The 15,799-nt window shown below is 39.0% G+C and overlaps 1 protein-coding gene across 1 annotated transcript in view; it reads right to left on the bottom strand.

Annotated features, from left to right (window-relative positions):
- The window catches only part of LOC120017797 (glutamate receptor ionotropic, delta-1-like), a 161,940-nt gene that overhangs the window by 16,994 nt on the left and 129,147 nt on the right, over positions 1–15,799 (bottom strand). Inside the window, exons 10-11 of the mRNA XM_038960769.1 lie at positions 11,841–12,171; positions 7,596–7,734 (exon numbers count right to left, since the gene is read on the bottom strand). Of these exons, the coding sequence (XP_038816697.1) occupies positions 7,596–7,734; positions 11,841–12,171 (470 nt within the window). The remainder of the gene's footprint in view (positions 1–7,595; positions 7,735–11,840; positions 12,172–15,799) is intronic.

Below are 15,799 nucleotides of genomic sequence, written 5' to 3'. Positions count from 1 at the left end.
TCATGATGGCTCTGACAGAGATGGTTGCCTCGCTTCGCGTTCTTAGGAAACTATGCAGTATTTTGTTTTTTTATGTATTATTTCTTACATTGTTACCCCAGGAAATCTTAAGTCTTATTACATACAGCCAGGAAGAACTATTGGATATAAGAGCAACGTCAACTTACTAACATTACGACCAGGAATACGACTTTCCCGAAGCGAATCCTCTGTTTGGACCACCACCCAGGACAACGGATTTAATCCCAGTAGCCGATCCAAAACAACGGTGCCGCAGAAGGGGCAGACGGAGCGGCCTCCTGGTCAGGCTCCATTGCTCCCGAGCAAACTACTCACCAATGTCCAGTCTCTTGACAACAAGGTAGACTAAATTCGGGCAAGGGTTGCCTTCCAGAGAGACATCAGAGATTGTAACATTCTCTGTTTCACGGAAACATGGCTCACTCGGGATATGTTATCAGAGTCGGTACAGCGACCTGGTTTCTTCACGCATCGCGCCGACAGAAACAAACATCACTCTGGTAAGAAGAAGGGCGGGGGTGTATGCCTTATGATTAAAGATTTGTGGTGTAATCATAACAAAATACAGGAACTCAAGTCCTTTTGTTCACCTGACCTAGAATTCCTTACAATTCCTTACAATCAAATACAACCGCATTATCTACCAAGAGAATTCTCTTTGATTATAATCACAGCCGTGGATATCCCCCCCCAAGCAGACACATCGACGGCCCTGAAAGACCTTCACTGGACTCTATGTAAACTGTAAACCATATATCCTGAGGCTGCATTTATTGTAGCTGGGGATTTTAACAAAGCTAATCTGAAAACAAGGCTCCCTAAATTTTATTAGCATATCGAATGCGCGACTCAAGCTGGCAGAATTCTGGATCATTGCTACTCTAACTTTTGCGACGCATACAAAGCCCTCCCCCACGCTCCTTTTGGAAAATCTGACCACGACTCCATTTTTTATTTTGTTCCCTGCCTATAGACAGAAACTAAAACTGGAAACGTCCGTGCTCAGGTCTATTCAACGCTGGTCCAACCAATCGGATTCCACGCCTCAAGACTGCTTCGATCACGTGGACTGGGATATGTTCCAGATAGCCTAAGACAGCAACATTGATGTATACACTGACTCGGTGAGCGAGTTTATTAGCAAGTGCATCGGTGATGTTGTACCCACAGTGACTATTAAAACCTTCCCTAACCAGAAACCGTGGATTGATGGCAGCATTCACGCAAAACTGAAAGTGCGAACCACGGCTTTTAATCATGGCGAGGCAACCGGAAACATGACCGAATACAAACAGTGTAGCAATTCCCTCTTCAAGGCAATCAAACAAGCTAAGCGTCAGTATAGAGACAAAGTAGAGTCGCAATTCAACGGCTCAGACATGAGACGTATGTGGCAGGGTCTACAGTCAGTCATGGATTACAAAAAGAAAACCAGCCCCGTCGCGGACACCGACATCTTGCTCCCAGACAAACTAAACAACTTCTTTGCTCGCTTTGAGGACAATACAGTGTCACTGACACGGCCCGCTACCAAAACATGTGGGCTCTCCTTCACCTTGGCCAACGTGAGTAAAACATTTAAACGTGTTAACCCTCGCAAGGCTGCCGGCTAAGATGGCATCCCCAGCCGAGTCCTTAGAGCATGCACAGACCAGCTGGCTGGTGTGTTTACGGACATATTCAATCAATCCCTATCCCAGTCTACTGTGTCCACATGCTTCAAGAGGGCCACCATTGTTCCTGTTCCCGAGAAAGCTAAGGTAACTGAGCTAAACGACTATCGTTGACAGAAGTAGCACTCACTTCTGTCATCATGAAGTGCTTTGAGAGACTATTCAAGGATCATATCACCTCCACCCTATCTGATACCCTAGACCCACTCCAATTTGCTTACCGCCCCAATAGGTTCACAGATGACGCATTCGCAATCACACTGCACACTGCCCTAACCCATCTGGACAAGAGGAATACCTATGTAAGAATGCTGTTCATCGACTACAGCTCAGCATTTAACACCATAGTACCCTCCAAACTCGTCATTAAGGTGGCCCCCAGGTGGTGAGAGTAGGAAACAACATCTCCACCCCGCTGATCCTCAACACTGGGGCCCCACGAGGGTGCATTCTCAGCCCTCTCCTGTACTCCCTGTTCACCCACGACTGCATGGCCATGCACGCCTCCAAATCAATCATAAAGTTTGCAGACAACACTACAGTGGTAGTCTTGATTACCAACAACGACGAGACGGCGTACAGGGAGGAGGTGAGGGCACTCGGAGTGTGATGTTTTGTTTGGGTGGCACATCATGTGAGAATTTCAGGAAGTAGCCCTTTGCCTGTACCACCTTTGTCCATGTTTACTGACTTTTTTCTTCAGTGTTATGCATAATGATTTCTTTGTTAGATTGTAACTACAGCTCACTCTCTTTCTGGCCTGTTGCGGTGGCAGAAATAAGAACACTGCTGAAAATAAGAGCTACTGTCACAATGAATTGTGAGAGTGCTAAACAACACCCACACATATTTAACCCCTTATTTTTGTTGGCACAAAACTACCTCCACACTTCCATTTGTTTTTATGGGTTACCTTCGGACGAGTCCCGTGACACTTGGGGGTCATAGAACAAAACGATTGAACACCATTATGTCCATGAGCGTCTCCCCTTTCCATAGTGGGGTCATATTAGTTTGTAGCTCAAACGGTTCAGACCCTATAGTCAGAAGTTGGCACATCAGCATTACTGACTTCAGACGAGTCCCGTGACACTTGTGGGGGTCGTAGAGCAAAACGGAGAACACCATCGTGTTTGTGAGAGTCTCCCCTTTTCATAATACTGTACTTTGTAGGCCAAACCGTTCAGAGGCTACAGACGCTTTTGTGAGAAGACTGATTTTCAGGATGTCTCATGGTCTGACAAACACCACCTGCCACCACAGATGCAGAAGGCCTGATATCTGTAGCTTAAACTGACGGATTTTGATGGGGATTTGGGGGATTTTTTTAAATTATGCTACTTAGATTGATGCACAGGTCACAAGAATTAAAACATGTCACAGTGACATTTAGTTAGCATTTGTTATTATGGAATATGACTGCACTGTATTTTCATTTTACTGGTGGTTTATTGTGCAACACGTCTGGGAACATCTGTGAAAGATTATATTCCTTAGTTCTTTTAAGTAATGTCTTCATTATAATTGATCGAAAGTAGCTAATTTGAGTGTCTGTACAGTAAATGTGACACAGATTTACTCATTTTATAGTCACATACATTTTTTTCTAGCATCTCTAAACCGTTCACAGTAATGTCTTTGTAAGGCCGTAATTGCTTTGGATGGCCAATGCCACCCCCAAACAAAAGACATTGCTACGTAACATTCTGACAATGCATTTAAGCAGCACTCGTTAAAATGGTAAGATCAATAGAAATACCCAAATTGCCGTTTATCTACAGTGCAGTATTTCATGGCGAGTTTAAAATGCAACAGTTATGCTGCATCATGTACAATCACCAGAGGAACAGACTGTTGCTTTGTCTTACATTTTTCACCTGAGATAAAGGTAATAAACAAAACATTGTATTTTATGACCTTGGCCAGTATTGGCCATATAACCCACATAATGTGTTAATTGCGTTGATGAACCCTGATAAGGCAGCATAAGTAACTGCCTACATAACCAGCCAAGGGTTAAGAGCCTTGCCAATTAATGTTACGTTTCTTAAGAATGTGGGTGTATTTTGTGTTGCTTATCATTGTTATTATTCCTCATGCTGATATCCATGTAAACTGTATACTTAACATACTGTCGTGTCTTTGACTATGCCAGATTAATTGCTATGACATGCTATTCTATAAAATAATTTCTCCGTAATTAATATTACCTGATTGAACTAATCATGTAAATGTTAATTAACTAGAGAGGGACACCACGAAATAATATTTATAGAGCTGTTATCTTTCGAATAAACTCTTAAAGATTTAGTAAGATTTTACATCCATAACAGTCACATTAATCGTCATTTTATTCAGTCTCATCTGAAAGTTGTAAATCCTTGATTATCTGCAAGAATCCTGGCTAACAAGTTGAATCAGCAATACAAAATTGAATAATTATTTATTTACTAAATACCTAACTAATCACACAGAATCACACATATACAATTAAATCATAACTTGATCACAAATTACGTCATACAGAAAAACGTCCCTAGCGGGCGGAATAGATATGACAGCTTGTTACACAAAGGGAAGGGGCTGAGTCTTAGTGAAAGAGCGGGAGACTGGAACATAGGCGAGCTGTGCTATCATAAATACAGTATCTTATGCATTTTAAATTACCGCCCATTTGAAAAGGAAAATGCAATAAATATTTACTCTGAGCTGCGCTTCAGTAGGTTGGTGGTAGATGGAAGACCGTATCGCCAACCCGAGTCCTCTGTCCTTTGGAGAATGTCTCTGGTAGTCACTGGATACGTTGAAGTAACGTTGTGTGTAGTGGACGGGATACTTGGACTGTCCTTCCTAACCTGCGTTTAGCTGTTGCTAACTCAACGGCTAGGAGATATCACTTCTGTAGTGAATACGAGTTCAAAGTTCATACCATTCACAATCAAAGTCCATGCTGATGTTGGCTTAGTTCTGTAGTTATTATCTGAACCATTCTGACACCGGATCGTCATCCTGGTGTGCCCGGAACAGGAAGTTATATTCTTGTCAATGGCTTTTATAGTGGAGGGAGAGGGGTGTGTCTGAAAAGTCTATTACCCATGTCTCTTCACAGGGGCGGGCCCCTAGTTGAGCAGAAGCCCAAACTTATGAAAACACATCTCTCATTTGGAAGCTAAAATTAAATTTCATCTCTTCACAAATAATTTCATATTCAAACATTTGAATTAAACAACAATTCCATGTGAATCCGATACCTCTGACGTTTAGACTTTCCACAGTAGAGTTTATGTCATTCTATCATTGATGAGAATGTGTCAGAGGGCAACCGAACTGACATAATATACCTTAAGTACCACCGCATATGTTCAGTTGGTCGGATTACCAGAATATAGTTCATTTCCCCCAACTTCTGATGTTACCCAGAATCTCCATGTTAACCCATGGGTTTCCTTATGTCACATCAGTTATAGTAGGGAGAGAGAAAAAGGGGGAAAGAGGTATTTATGACTGTCATAAGCCTACCCACAGGCCAACGTCATGACAATACTGACTATGTTACCTGAGAATTTACGTTATGCAATGTATGAGTCATTGAGAATTGTTTGTGCATTTCCAAACTCTAGTGACCAACACTCACATTTGTATGTGTCTCAGCTACGCTAAGCATATTTAATTGTGTTCCCTCCAATTACTTAAGAACCAGCAAATCCATTTGCACATTTCGAGACTACGACATTAGACCAACTATCTGGCAAGGATGCTGAGGTATGTCTTAATCCCTATCACTAGACCTGATAGACTGCATTGTAGTTTATTTCAGTTCCATTTTCAGTTTGTATTCATGAAGGAGAGTCTGGATTGGACTGTTGCTTCTGTGTTCCATGTCCCTCCACGTAGAGTTCTGTAACATGAACAGTACATCCATGGCAGAAAAACTGAGATCCTTCAGATAAGGAAGAATTATTAGCTACAATGAGCTGGACAGGTGAGAGCAACACGAGAGATATACACATTACAAATATATGAAAGTGTATTTTGCTTCTCTCTCATTTTGACAAATCAATATCATGCGTAGTTTGCTATCCCACGTATGCCTACATACTGTATAACTGAATCGTCAAACAATGGGACTGTGGGCATGCTTCCTTTAAAAACACTATGGAAAGTGATTGACAGTTTGCTAATGGAACACCTATTGTGTGTCTGATTTTTTTTAGTGTGGCACATATATCTGATGCCCTATGCCCACTTCCTAATGCACTCGCTGCTTCCCCTCCATTCAACCCCCCCTGAAGCCCACATCAATACAGCAGACACCGGCATTAGGTGTAATGGTTGGGTGGAGATTCAAATCCATTCCATTATCTCCCCCTCTCCCCCACCGACTCCTCCTATGTCTTTGTCTCTAATGTCATTAATGCCTTCTGATGTGTTGTAGGAATCACATCAGCTTGACAGTGCTAAATGACTTACTGTGATCTCTGGCTCTAGTCTAAAGGAGCTTGTCTAGGTGCTGATGATTTTATAAATTGGTTGTCAATTGTAGTGCACATTTTTATGGACATGCTAATATCAGGAGATGGGCTCCGCTGAATACTTGCGTCTCAATCCCTTAAAGGAGCATTAAGGAAATGTTTTGGCAAAAACATTCTTGACCATGTTGCTATCATGAAGTGACAAAATACTGTTTATATTGGTGTGATTTCTCTAAGGGTTGATTCAAAGGGACATTTTGCTGTGCAGATTTTCCTCAGTGCATATTTGATTGTACTCAAGCCCAGAGCTAATAACTTGCCAACTGTCTATTATATGTTTGTCTGCCAAACAAACAAACCCTGGTTACTATGATACATGAGTTAATTAGTCAATTAGTGTGAAGATTAGAAGAGTTTGTCATATTGTTCTGCAGAGCGACAACAATCTGAAGCGATAAATTGAATCCCAGTCCTTTGATGTCACCTCTTGACCCTGAGGCATGGTGATTACAGTCTATCTTCTTTCAATAGAGAACGAGAAGAAATGATCACACCAATATTCATTACATTGAGTTTATGGAATGATTAAAGCGAGCAAATGTTGGCTGATGGGGCTGATAGCGTTTATTGTTGAAATCATTCCTGCCGTCTCGAGTCTGGATTTGGCCCCAAGACAATATAAATCTATCTTCTGTAATCTTATCCATCTTCTGACTGTGTTACTTCCACTCTCCACATCTATACAGAGACACACTCATTACATCTGAGCAGTAGAAAGACTTTGTCCACTAATATTCCAGTCTTGTACTAATGGGCATTGTGGTTGTGGGTACAGATTCTTGAACAATAAGCCATTATATAAAGGATCTATTTAGCATTCTTCCCTGTAACCCACATGTGCTATTTGCTCGACACCGGACAGACTAAACACAATCAAACACTTCTCCGCCTGCCCTTCAGGAAAGGAGTGTGCTAAATTGGATTTATTGACAAATAACATTTGGACTGAGGAGAGCAAACTTGTTATAAGGAGTGGGTCAGGAATTACAATTGTGTGTCATAGGCTGCGTTTAGACAGGCAGCCCAATTCTGATCTTTTTTCCACCATTTGGTCTTTTGACCAATCACATCAGATCTTTTCACATCAGATCTTTATCAGAGATGATCTGATTGGTCAAAAGACCAATTAGTGAAAAAAAGATCAGAATTGGGATGCCAACTTAAGTTTTTGGCATGTCTAAATCCGCATACATGGGTGAGATCTAACCCACAAAGACAAATAACACCAGGGAATTGGCAGTTCGGGTCAATGCTGGAAAAAGTAAGACATAACAGTATCTTACCACCAGGAAATCATGACATCAGACACTGAGTCTTGAATATGGAAGGATACACTGAGCAACAGGGTTGAAAACTGTTGATAACATACCGTACAGCGTTGTCCATTCGGGACACAGTGAGGTAGGCTGCCAGATTGGCCGTGTAGGAGGAACACACAATGAGTGTGAAGAGCCACCAGCTGCCCATGACGATACGCAACGCCACAGAACCCAGGATGGAATCTCCCCCTAGGAACACAACAACATAAGATATATTGTACTGTATGAAGTCTTGAACAATAACATTATGCTGATTAGATATATTGTTTGTGATATCGCAACTTATTGCACCATTGTTCTGTCGGTTTTATTTTAGCCTGTTGGTTCTATTGATCTGGTGTATATTTATAATGTTTCTGTATTTTTCAGGACCCCTTGAAAATCTATATAATTTCTTCTGCTCTCTCTCACCTGTCTCTGTATCAAGATACTTCATCTCACTATTTCTAAATGTCTCACTGTGTCTCTCTCTCTGTCCATTTCTGTCTCAATTTTGCTCTCGCTCTCTTTAATCCTCCATCTACCAACAGCTTTTCGTTCACAATGCCACTGTTTGCCCAGGCAGCAAGAGGAAGATCCATCTATGAGACAAGCTTTTTCATAGCCGTCTCTCTCTCCCTGTAGCAGAGGTCTAAGCACTCTGTTTAACTACACAGGAAGCAAAATGAGGAAATATCTATGTGAATTCTTATTTTGAAGACTAAAACCACAGAAATGTCATCTGAGAGATTCAGGGTGTGAGAAAAAAAGCCCATTCATTTGATTCCAAGTGTCACTATCAATGATATACCCTTAGAACTGTTTAGAAAAAGAAGACAACCAGGAGTAATATTGTGTTCAAGCCTCAGTGAGTTTAATTAAATAGGCTTTGAGGCACTTATGCCAAGGTCAAGAGGTTCCAGGAGATTTGTCTCTGAGAGGCGTTTGTGGAACTTGATCTAAAGGCACAATGTCATAGGGTCAAATATTTTTTTTTTTATGTAAAAATGTATATATAAATATATATACACACACTACATGACCAGTATGTGGACACCTGCTCGTCGAACATCTCATTCCAAAATGATGCGCATTACTATGGAGTTGGTCTCCCCTTTGCTGCTATAACAGCTTCCACCCTTCTGGGAAGACTTTCCACTAGATGTTGGAACATTAATGCAGGGACTTGCTTCCATTCAGCCCGAAGAGCATTAGTGAGGTTGGGCACTGATGTTGGGTGATTAGGCCTGGCTCGCAGTTGGCGTTCCAATTCATCCCAAAGGTGTTCGATAGGGTTACGATTTCCCTTCACTGGAACTCAGGGCCTAGCCCAAACCATGAAAAACAGCCCCAGACCATTATTCCTCCACCAAACCTTACAGTTGGCACTATGCATTGGGGCAGGTAGCGTTCTCCAAACCCAGATTTGTCCGTCGGACTGCCAGATGATGATTCATGATTCATCACTCCAGAGAACGCATTTCCACTGCTCCAGAGTCCCATGGCGGCGAGCTTTACACCACTCCAGCCAACGCTTGGCATTGCACATGGTGATCTTAGGCTTGTGTGCGGCTATGGAAACCCATTACATGAAGCTCCCGACAAACAGTTATTGTGCTGACGTTGCTTCCAGAGGCAGTTTGGAACTCGGTAGTGAGTGTTGCAAACGAGGGCAGACGATTTTTACACCCTACGCACTTCAGTACTCGGCGGTCCCATTCTGTGAGCTTGTGTGGCCTTCCACTTAGCAGCTGAGCCGTTGTTACTCCTAGACGTTTCCACTTCACAATAACAGCACTTACACTTGACAGGGGCAGCTCGCGCAGGGCAGAAATTTGAGGAACTGATTTGTTGGAAAGGTGGCATCCTATGACAGTGCCACGTTGAAAGTCACTGAGCTCTTCAGTAAGGCCATTCTCCTGCTAATGTGTGTCTATGGCTGTGTGCTCGATTTATTTTACACCTGTCAGCAACGGGTGTGGCTGAAATCCACTAATTTGAAGGAGTGTCCACATACTTTTGTATATACAGTGTGTGTATACAGTATATATACTGTATATATATATATTTATATATATATTACAAGAAAGCTCTACCAAGATTTAGAATGACATTATAAAGATTTAAACCTTGTCACAATCCGCCACTCTACAGTAGCATCCATATTTATCAACACGGTTGCATCATTCTCTAAAGAGAAAAAGATATGCCATGCCCCTGAGTGAAACACAAAGTGCCAATAGAAGTGCCCAAGGTCAACAAGTGAAAAGGAAAAAAATGCAAGGATCCAGCTTTCCTAAAATATAGTTGCCGATTCGGCTTAAAAAGGTTGCCGGCAAAGTGCCATACTTTGATAGATGTTGTTGAGGGTTTGACAGGGGTTGCTGAAGGAGTAAGTTATTCATATCTTAGATGCCTGGATCCAGATCAGATTCAAATACCTGATATTCCTTCAGTCAAAGGAACCCTTAAAATGTTATAGCGGAAAATGGGCTCCATGCTTCAAATGAAACCCCTCTGTGCTGCTGTCTGTATGTGTGGCATTCATAGGGACATAACAAAAGCTATTTCGATTGCTTTTATGTCTGGTTATTCACAGTACCAGTCATAAGTTTGGACACACCTACTCATTAAAGGGTTTTTCTTTATTTTTACTATTTTCTACATTGTAGAATAATAGTGAAGACATCACAACTATGAAATAACATATGTAGAATCATGTAGTAACCAAAAAGGTGTTAAACAGATTCTTCCAAGTAGCCACCCTTTGTCTTGATGACAGCTTTGCACACTCTTGGCATTCTCTTAACCAGGTAGTAATGCTGGAATGCTTTTCCAACAGTCTTGAAGGAGTTCCCACATATGCTGAGCACCTGTTGGCTGCTTTTCCTTCACTCTGTGGTCCAACTCATCCCAAACCATCTCAATTGGGTTGAGGGTGGGGGATTGTGGAGGCCAGGTCATCTGATGCAGCACTCCATCACTCTCCTTCCTTCTAGTCAAATAGCCCTTACACAGCCTGGAGGTGTGTTGTGTCATTGTCCTGTTGAAAAACAAATGATAGTCCCACTAAGCGCAAACCAGATGGGATGGTGTATCACTGCAGAAAGCTGTGATAGCCATGCTGATTAAGTGTGCCTTGAATTCTAAATAAATCACAGACAGTTTCACCAGCAAAGCACCCCCACACCATCACACCTCCTCCTCCATGCTTCACGGTGGGAACCACACATGCGGAGATCATCTGTTCACATACTCTGCAAACCAAAAATCTCAAATTTGGACTCATCAGTCCAAAGGACACATTTCCACCGGTCTAATGTCCATTGCTCATGTTTCTTGGACCAAGCAAGTCTCTTCTTATTGGTGTCCTTTAGTAGTGGTTTCTTTGCAGCAATTTGACCATGAAGGTTTGATTCAAGCAGTCTCCTCTGAACAGTTGATGTTGAGATGTGTCTGTTACTTGAACTCTGTGAAGCATTTATTTGGGCTGCAATTTCTGAGGCTGGTAACTCTAATGAACTTATCCTCTGCAGCAGAGGTAACTCTGGGTCTTCCTTTCCTGTGGCGTTCCTCATGCGAGCCAGTTTCATCATAGCGCTTGATGGTTTTTGCGACTGCACTTGAAGAAACTTTCAAAGTTCTTGAAATTTTCCGGATTGACTGACCTTCATGTCTAAAAGTGATGATGGACTGTCGTTTTTCTTTGTTTGTTTAAGCTGTTCTTGCCATAACATGGACTTGGTCTTTTACCAAATAGGGCTATCTCCTGTATACCACACCTACCTTGTCACAACAAAACTAATGCACAAATTAACTTTTAAGAAGGCACACCTGTTAATTGAAATGCATTCCAGGTGACTACCTCATGAAGCTGGTTGAGAGAATGCCAAGAGTGTGCAAAGCTGTCATCAAGGCAAAGCGTGGCTACTTTAAAGAATCTCTAAAATAAAATATATTTTCATTTGTTTAACACTTTTTTGGTTACTACATGATTCCATACGTGTTATTTCATAGTTTTGATATCTTCACTATTATTCTACAATGTAGAAAAATGTAAAATATTAAGAAAAACCCTGGAATGAGTAGGTGTGTCCAAACTTTTGACAGGTTCTGCATATATATACATCTAGCCATCTATCTATCTATGTTGGTGTCATATTGCTGCCAACGGACTGAGGTACCACAATGGTAAAAAGTCGCTGTCTTGTTGTTGGTGATATTGTAACAAGTAAGCATTCCACTATATATGAAGCAACTTTGCTGCAAGATGCTGGTGTACCCTATTTCTTTTGCTGCCACATTACCAAGCTCACCTTGCTGTACAAAGGCTCCGTAGACAATCCAGATGGCGCTCTGGAGGGATGTGGACACAGAGGTGGCCTGGTGTCCCCCTGGGGGATTCTGGGAGCGGACTGACTGGACGCGCCTCAGGATGAAGATCATGACCCCAACCACGGGGATGGCGGCTGCGATGCACGCCCACACAGCCAGGTCAAAGGGCGCCAGGAGAGAGAAAATATTGATCTTCTCCTCTGACTTCCTCATCAGAATCCCCACGGAGTAGTCCAGGTAGCGCTTGCTAAAGTCCACCACGCTCTCCCTCTCTGGAGTTATGGTGATGGCTGATACTGCCAAGTCTGCTCGCTGTGGATAGATAGAGAGATCCATCAGTTACAGCCATGACATTTAAGATGTTGGTTCAGAGATAATAATCTGTTTGTTGATGTTTGCCATTTCATATATTCTTGAGGCCAAAGTCACAGAAAAAAGTTGATGTAATAACACTGTAAAATGTCTGTGTTGTGGCTTTTTCGTTTGTTCTTTGTATGGGCTTGAAATGAAAGCGACAAGATTTTGCCCTCTGTTATTTCTTTCTTTCACACTTGTTCTATTTCACACAACAGAAGGCCGTGCAGAAAAGGATGGGAAAATATTTGATACATTTATATATCGCAATATTATTTTTGGATGATATTATATATATATTTGACACCAAGTATCGATTTGTATTTAATAAATAAATAAAAATAAGTCAAATCAAATCAAACTTTTATTTGTCAAATCCTCCGAAGTTATACTATAGGTAGGGTTATACTATAGAAGTTATACTATAGGTAGGGTTATACTATAGAAGTTATACTATAGGTAGAGTTATACTATAGAAGTCATACTATAGGTAGGGTTATACTATAGAAGTTATACTATAGGTAGGGTTATACTATAGAAGTTATACTCTAGGTAAGGTTATACCATAGAAGTTATACTATAGGTAGGGTTATACTATAGAAGTTATACTATAGGTAGGGTTATACTATAGAGGTTATACTATAGGTAGGGTTATACTATAGAAGTTATACTATAGGTAGGGTTATACTATAGAAGTTATACTATAGGTAGGGTTATACTATAGACGTTATACTATAGGTAGGGTTATACTATAGAAGTTATACTATAGGTAGAGTTATACTATAGAAGTTATACTATAGGTAGGGTTATACTATAGAAGTTATACTATAGGTAGGGTTATACTATAGAAGTTAGTCTATAGGTAGGGTTATACTATAGAAGTTATTCTATAGGTAGAGCTATACTATAGACGGTATACTATAGGCAGGGTTATACTATAGAAGTTATACTATAGGTAGGGTTATACTATAGAAGTTATACTATATAAGTTATACTATAGAAGTTATACTATAGGTAGGGTTATACTATAGAAGTTATACTATAGGTAGGGTTATACTATAGAAGTTATACTATAGGTACGGTTATACTATAGAAGTTATTCTATAGGTAGGGTTATACTATATAAGTTATACTATAGGTAGGGTCATACTATAGAAGTTATTCTATAGGTAGGGTTATACTATAGAAGTTATACTATATGTAGAGTTATACTATATAAGTTATACTATAGGTAAGGTTATACTACAGAAGTTATACTATAGGTATGGTTATACTATAGAAGTTATACTATAGGTAGGGTTATACTATAGAAGTTATACTATAGGTAGGGTTATACTATAGAAGTTATACTATAGGTAGGGTTATACTATAGAAGTTATACTATAGGTAGGGTTATACTATAGAAGTTATACTTTAGGTAGGGTTATACTATAGAAGTTATACTATAGGTAGGGTTATACTATAGAAGTTATACTATAGGTAGGGTTATACTATAGAAATTATTCTATAGGTAGAGTTATACTATAGAAGTTATACTATAGGTAGAGTTATACTATAGAAGTTATACTATATGTAGGGTTATACTATATAAGTTATACTTTAGGTAGGGTTATACTATAGAAGTTATAATATAGGTAGGGTTATACTATAGAAGTTATACTATAGGTAGAGTTATACTATAGAAGTTATACTATAGGTAGGGTTATACTATAGAAGTTATACTATAGGTAGGGTTATACTATAGAAGTTATACTATAGGTAGGGTTATACTATAGAAGTTATACTATAGGTAGGGTTATACTATAGAAGTTATACTATAGGTAGGGTTATACTATAGAAGTTATACTATAGAAGTTATACTATAGGTATAGTTATACTATAGAAGTTATACTATAGGTAGGGTTATACTATAGAAGTTATACTATAGGTAGGGTTATACTATAGAAGTTATACTATAGGTACGGTTATACTATAGAAGTTATTCTATAGGTAGAGTTATACTATATAAGTTATACTATAGGTAGGGTCATACTATAGAAGTTATTCTATAGGTAGGGTTATACTATAGAAGTTATACTATATGTAGAGTTATACTATATAAGTTATACTATAGGTAAGGTTATACTACAGAAGTTATACTATAGGTATGGTTATACTATAGAAGTTATACTATAGGTAGGGTTATACTATAGAAGTTATACTATAGGTAGGGTTATACTATAGAAGTTATACTATAGGTAGAGTTATACTATAGAAGTTATACTATAGGTAGGGTTATACTATAGAAGGTATACTATAGGTAGGGTTATACTATAGAAGTTATACTATAGGTAGGGTTATACTATAGAAGTTATACTTTAGGTAGGGTTATACTATAGAAGTTATACTATAGGTAGGGTTATACTATAGAAGTTATACTATAGGTAGGGTTATACTATAGAAGTTATACTATAGGTAGGGTTATACTATAGAACGTATTCTATAGGTAGAGTTATACTATAGAAGTTATAATATAGGTAGAGTTATACTATAGAAGTTATACTATAGGTAGAGTTATACTATAGAAGTTATACTATATGTAGGGTTATACTATATAAGTTATACTTTAGGTAGGGTTATACTATAGAAGTTATACTATAGGTAGGGTTATACTATAGAAGTTATACTATAGGTAGGGTTATACTATAGAAGTTATACTATAGGTAGGGTTATACTATAGAAATTATTCTATAGGTAGAGTTATACTATAGAAGTTATAATATAGGTAGAGTTATACTATAGAAGTTATACTATAGGTAGAGTTATACTATAGAAGTTATACTATATGTAGGGTTATACTATAGAAGTTATACTATAGGTAGGGTTATACTATAGAAGTTATACTATATACGTTATACTATAGGTAGGGTTATACTATATTCGTTATACTATAGGTAGGGTTATACTATAGAAGTTATACTATAGGTAGAGTTATACTATAGAAGTTATACTATAGGTAGGGTTATACTATAGGAGTTATACTATAGGTAGGGTTATACAATAGAAGTTATACTATAGGTAGGGTTATACTATATAAGTTATACTATAGGTAGGGTTATACTATAGAAGTTAGTCTATAGGTAGGGTTATACTATAGAAGTTATTCTATAGGTAGAGCTATACTATAGACGTTATACTATAGGTAGGGTTATACTATAGAAGTTATACTATAGGTAGGGTTATACTATAGAAGTTATACTATAGAAGTTATACTATAGGTATAGTTATACTATAGAAGTTATACTATAGGTAGGGTTATACTATAGAAGTTATACTATAGGTAGGGTTATACTATAGACGTTATACTATAGGTACGGTTATACTATATAAGTTATTCTATAGGTAGAGTTATACTATATAAGTTATACTATAGGTAGGGTTATACTATATAAGTTATACTATAGGTCGGGTTATACTATAGAAGTTAAACTATAGGTAGAGTTATACTATATAAGTTATACTATAGGTAGGGTTATACTATAGAAGTTATACTATAGGTAGGGTTATACTATAGAAGTTATTCTATAGGTAGGGTTATACTATAGAA

The sequence above is a fragment of the Salvelinus namaycush genome, chromosome 22 (assembly GCF_016432855.1).
Source record: "Salvelinus namaycush isolate Seneca chromosome 22, SaNama_1.0, whole genome shotgun sequence".
Lineage (NCBI taxonomy): Eukaryota > Metazoa > Chordata > Actinopteri > Salmoniformes > Salmonidae > Salvelinus > Salvelinus namaycush.
This window is presented reverse-complemented; position numbering and strand designations above follow the sequence as displayed.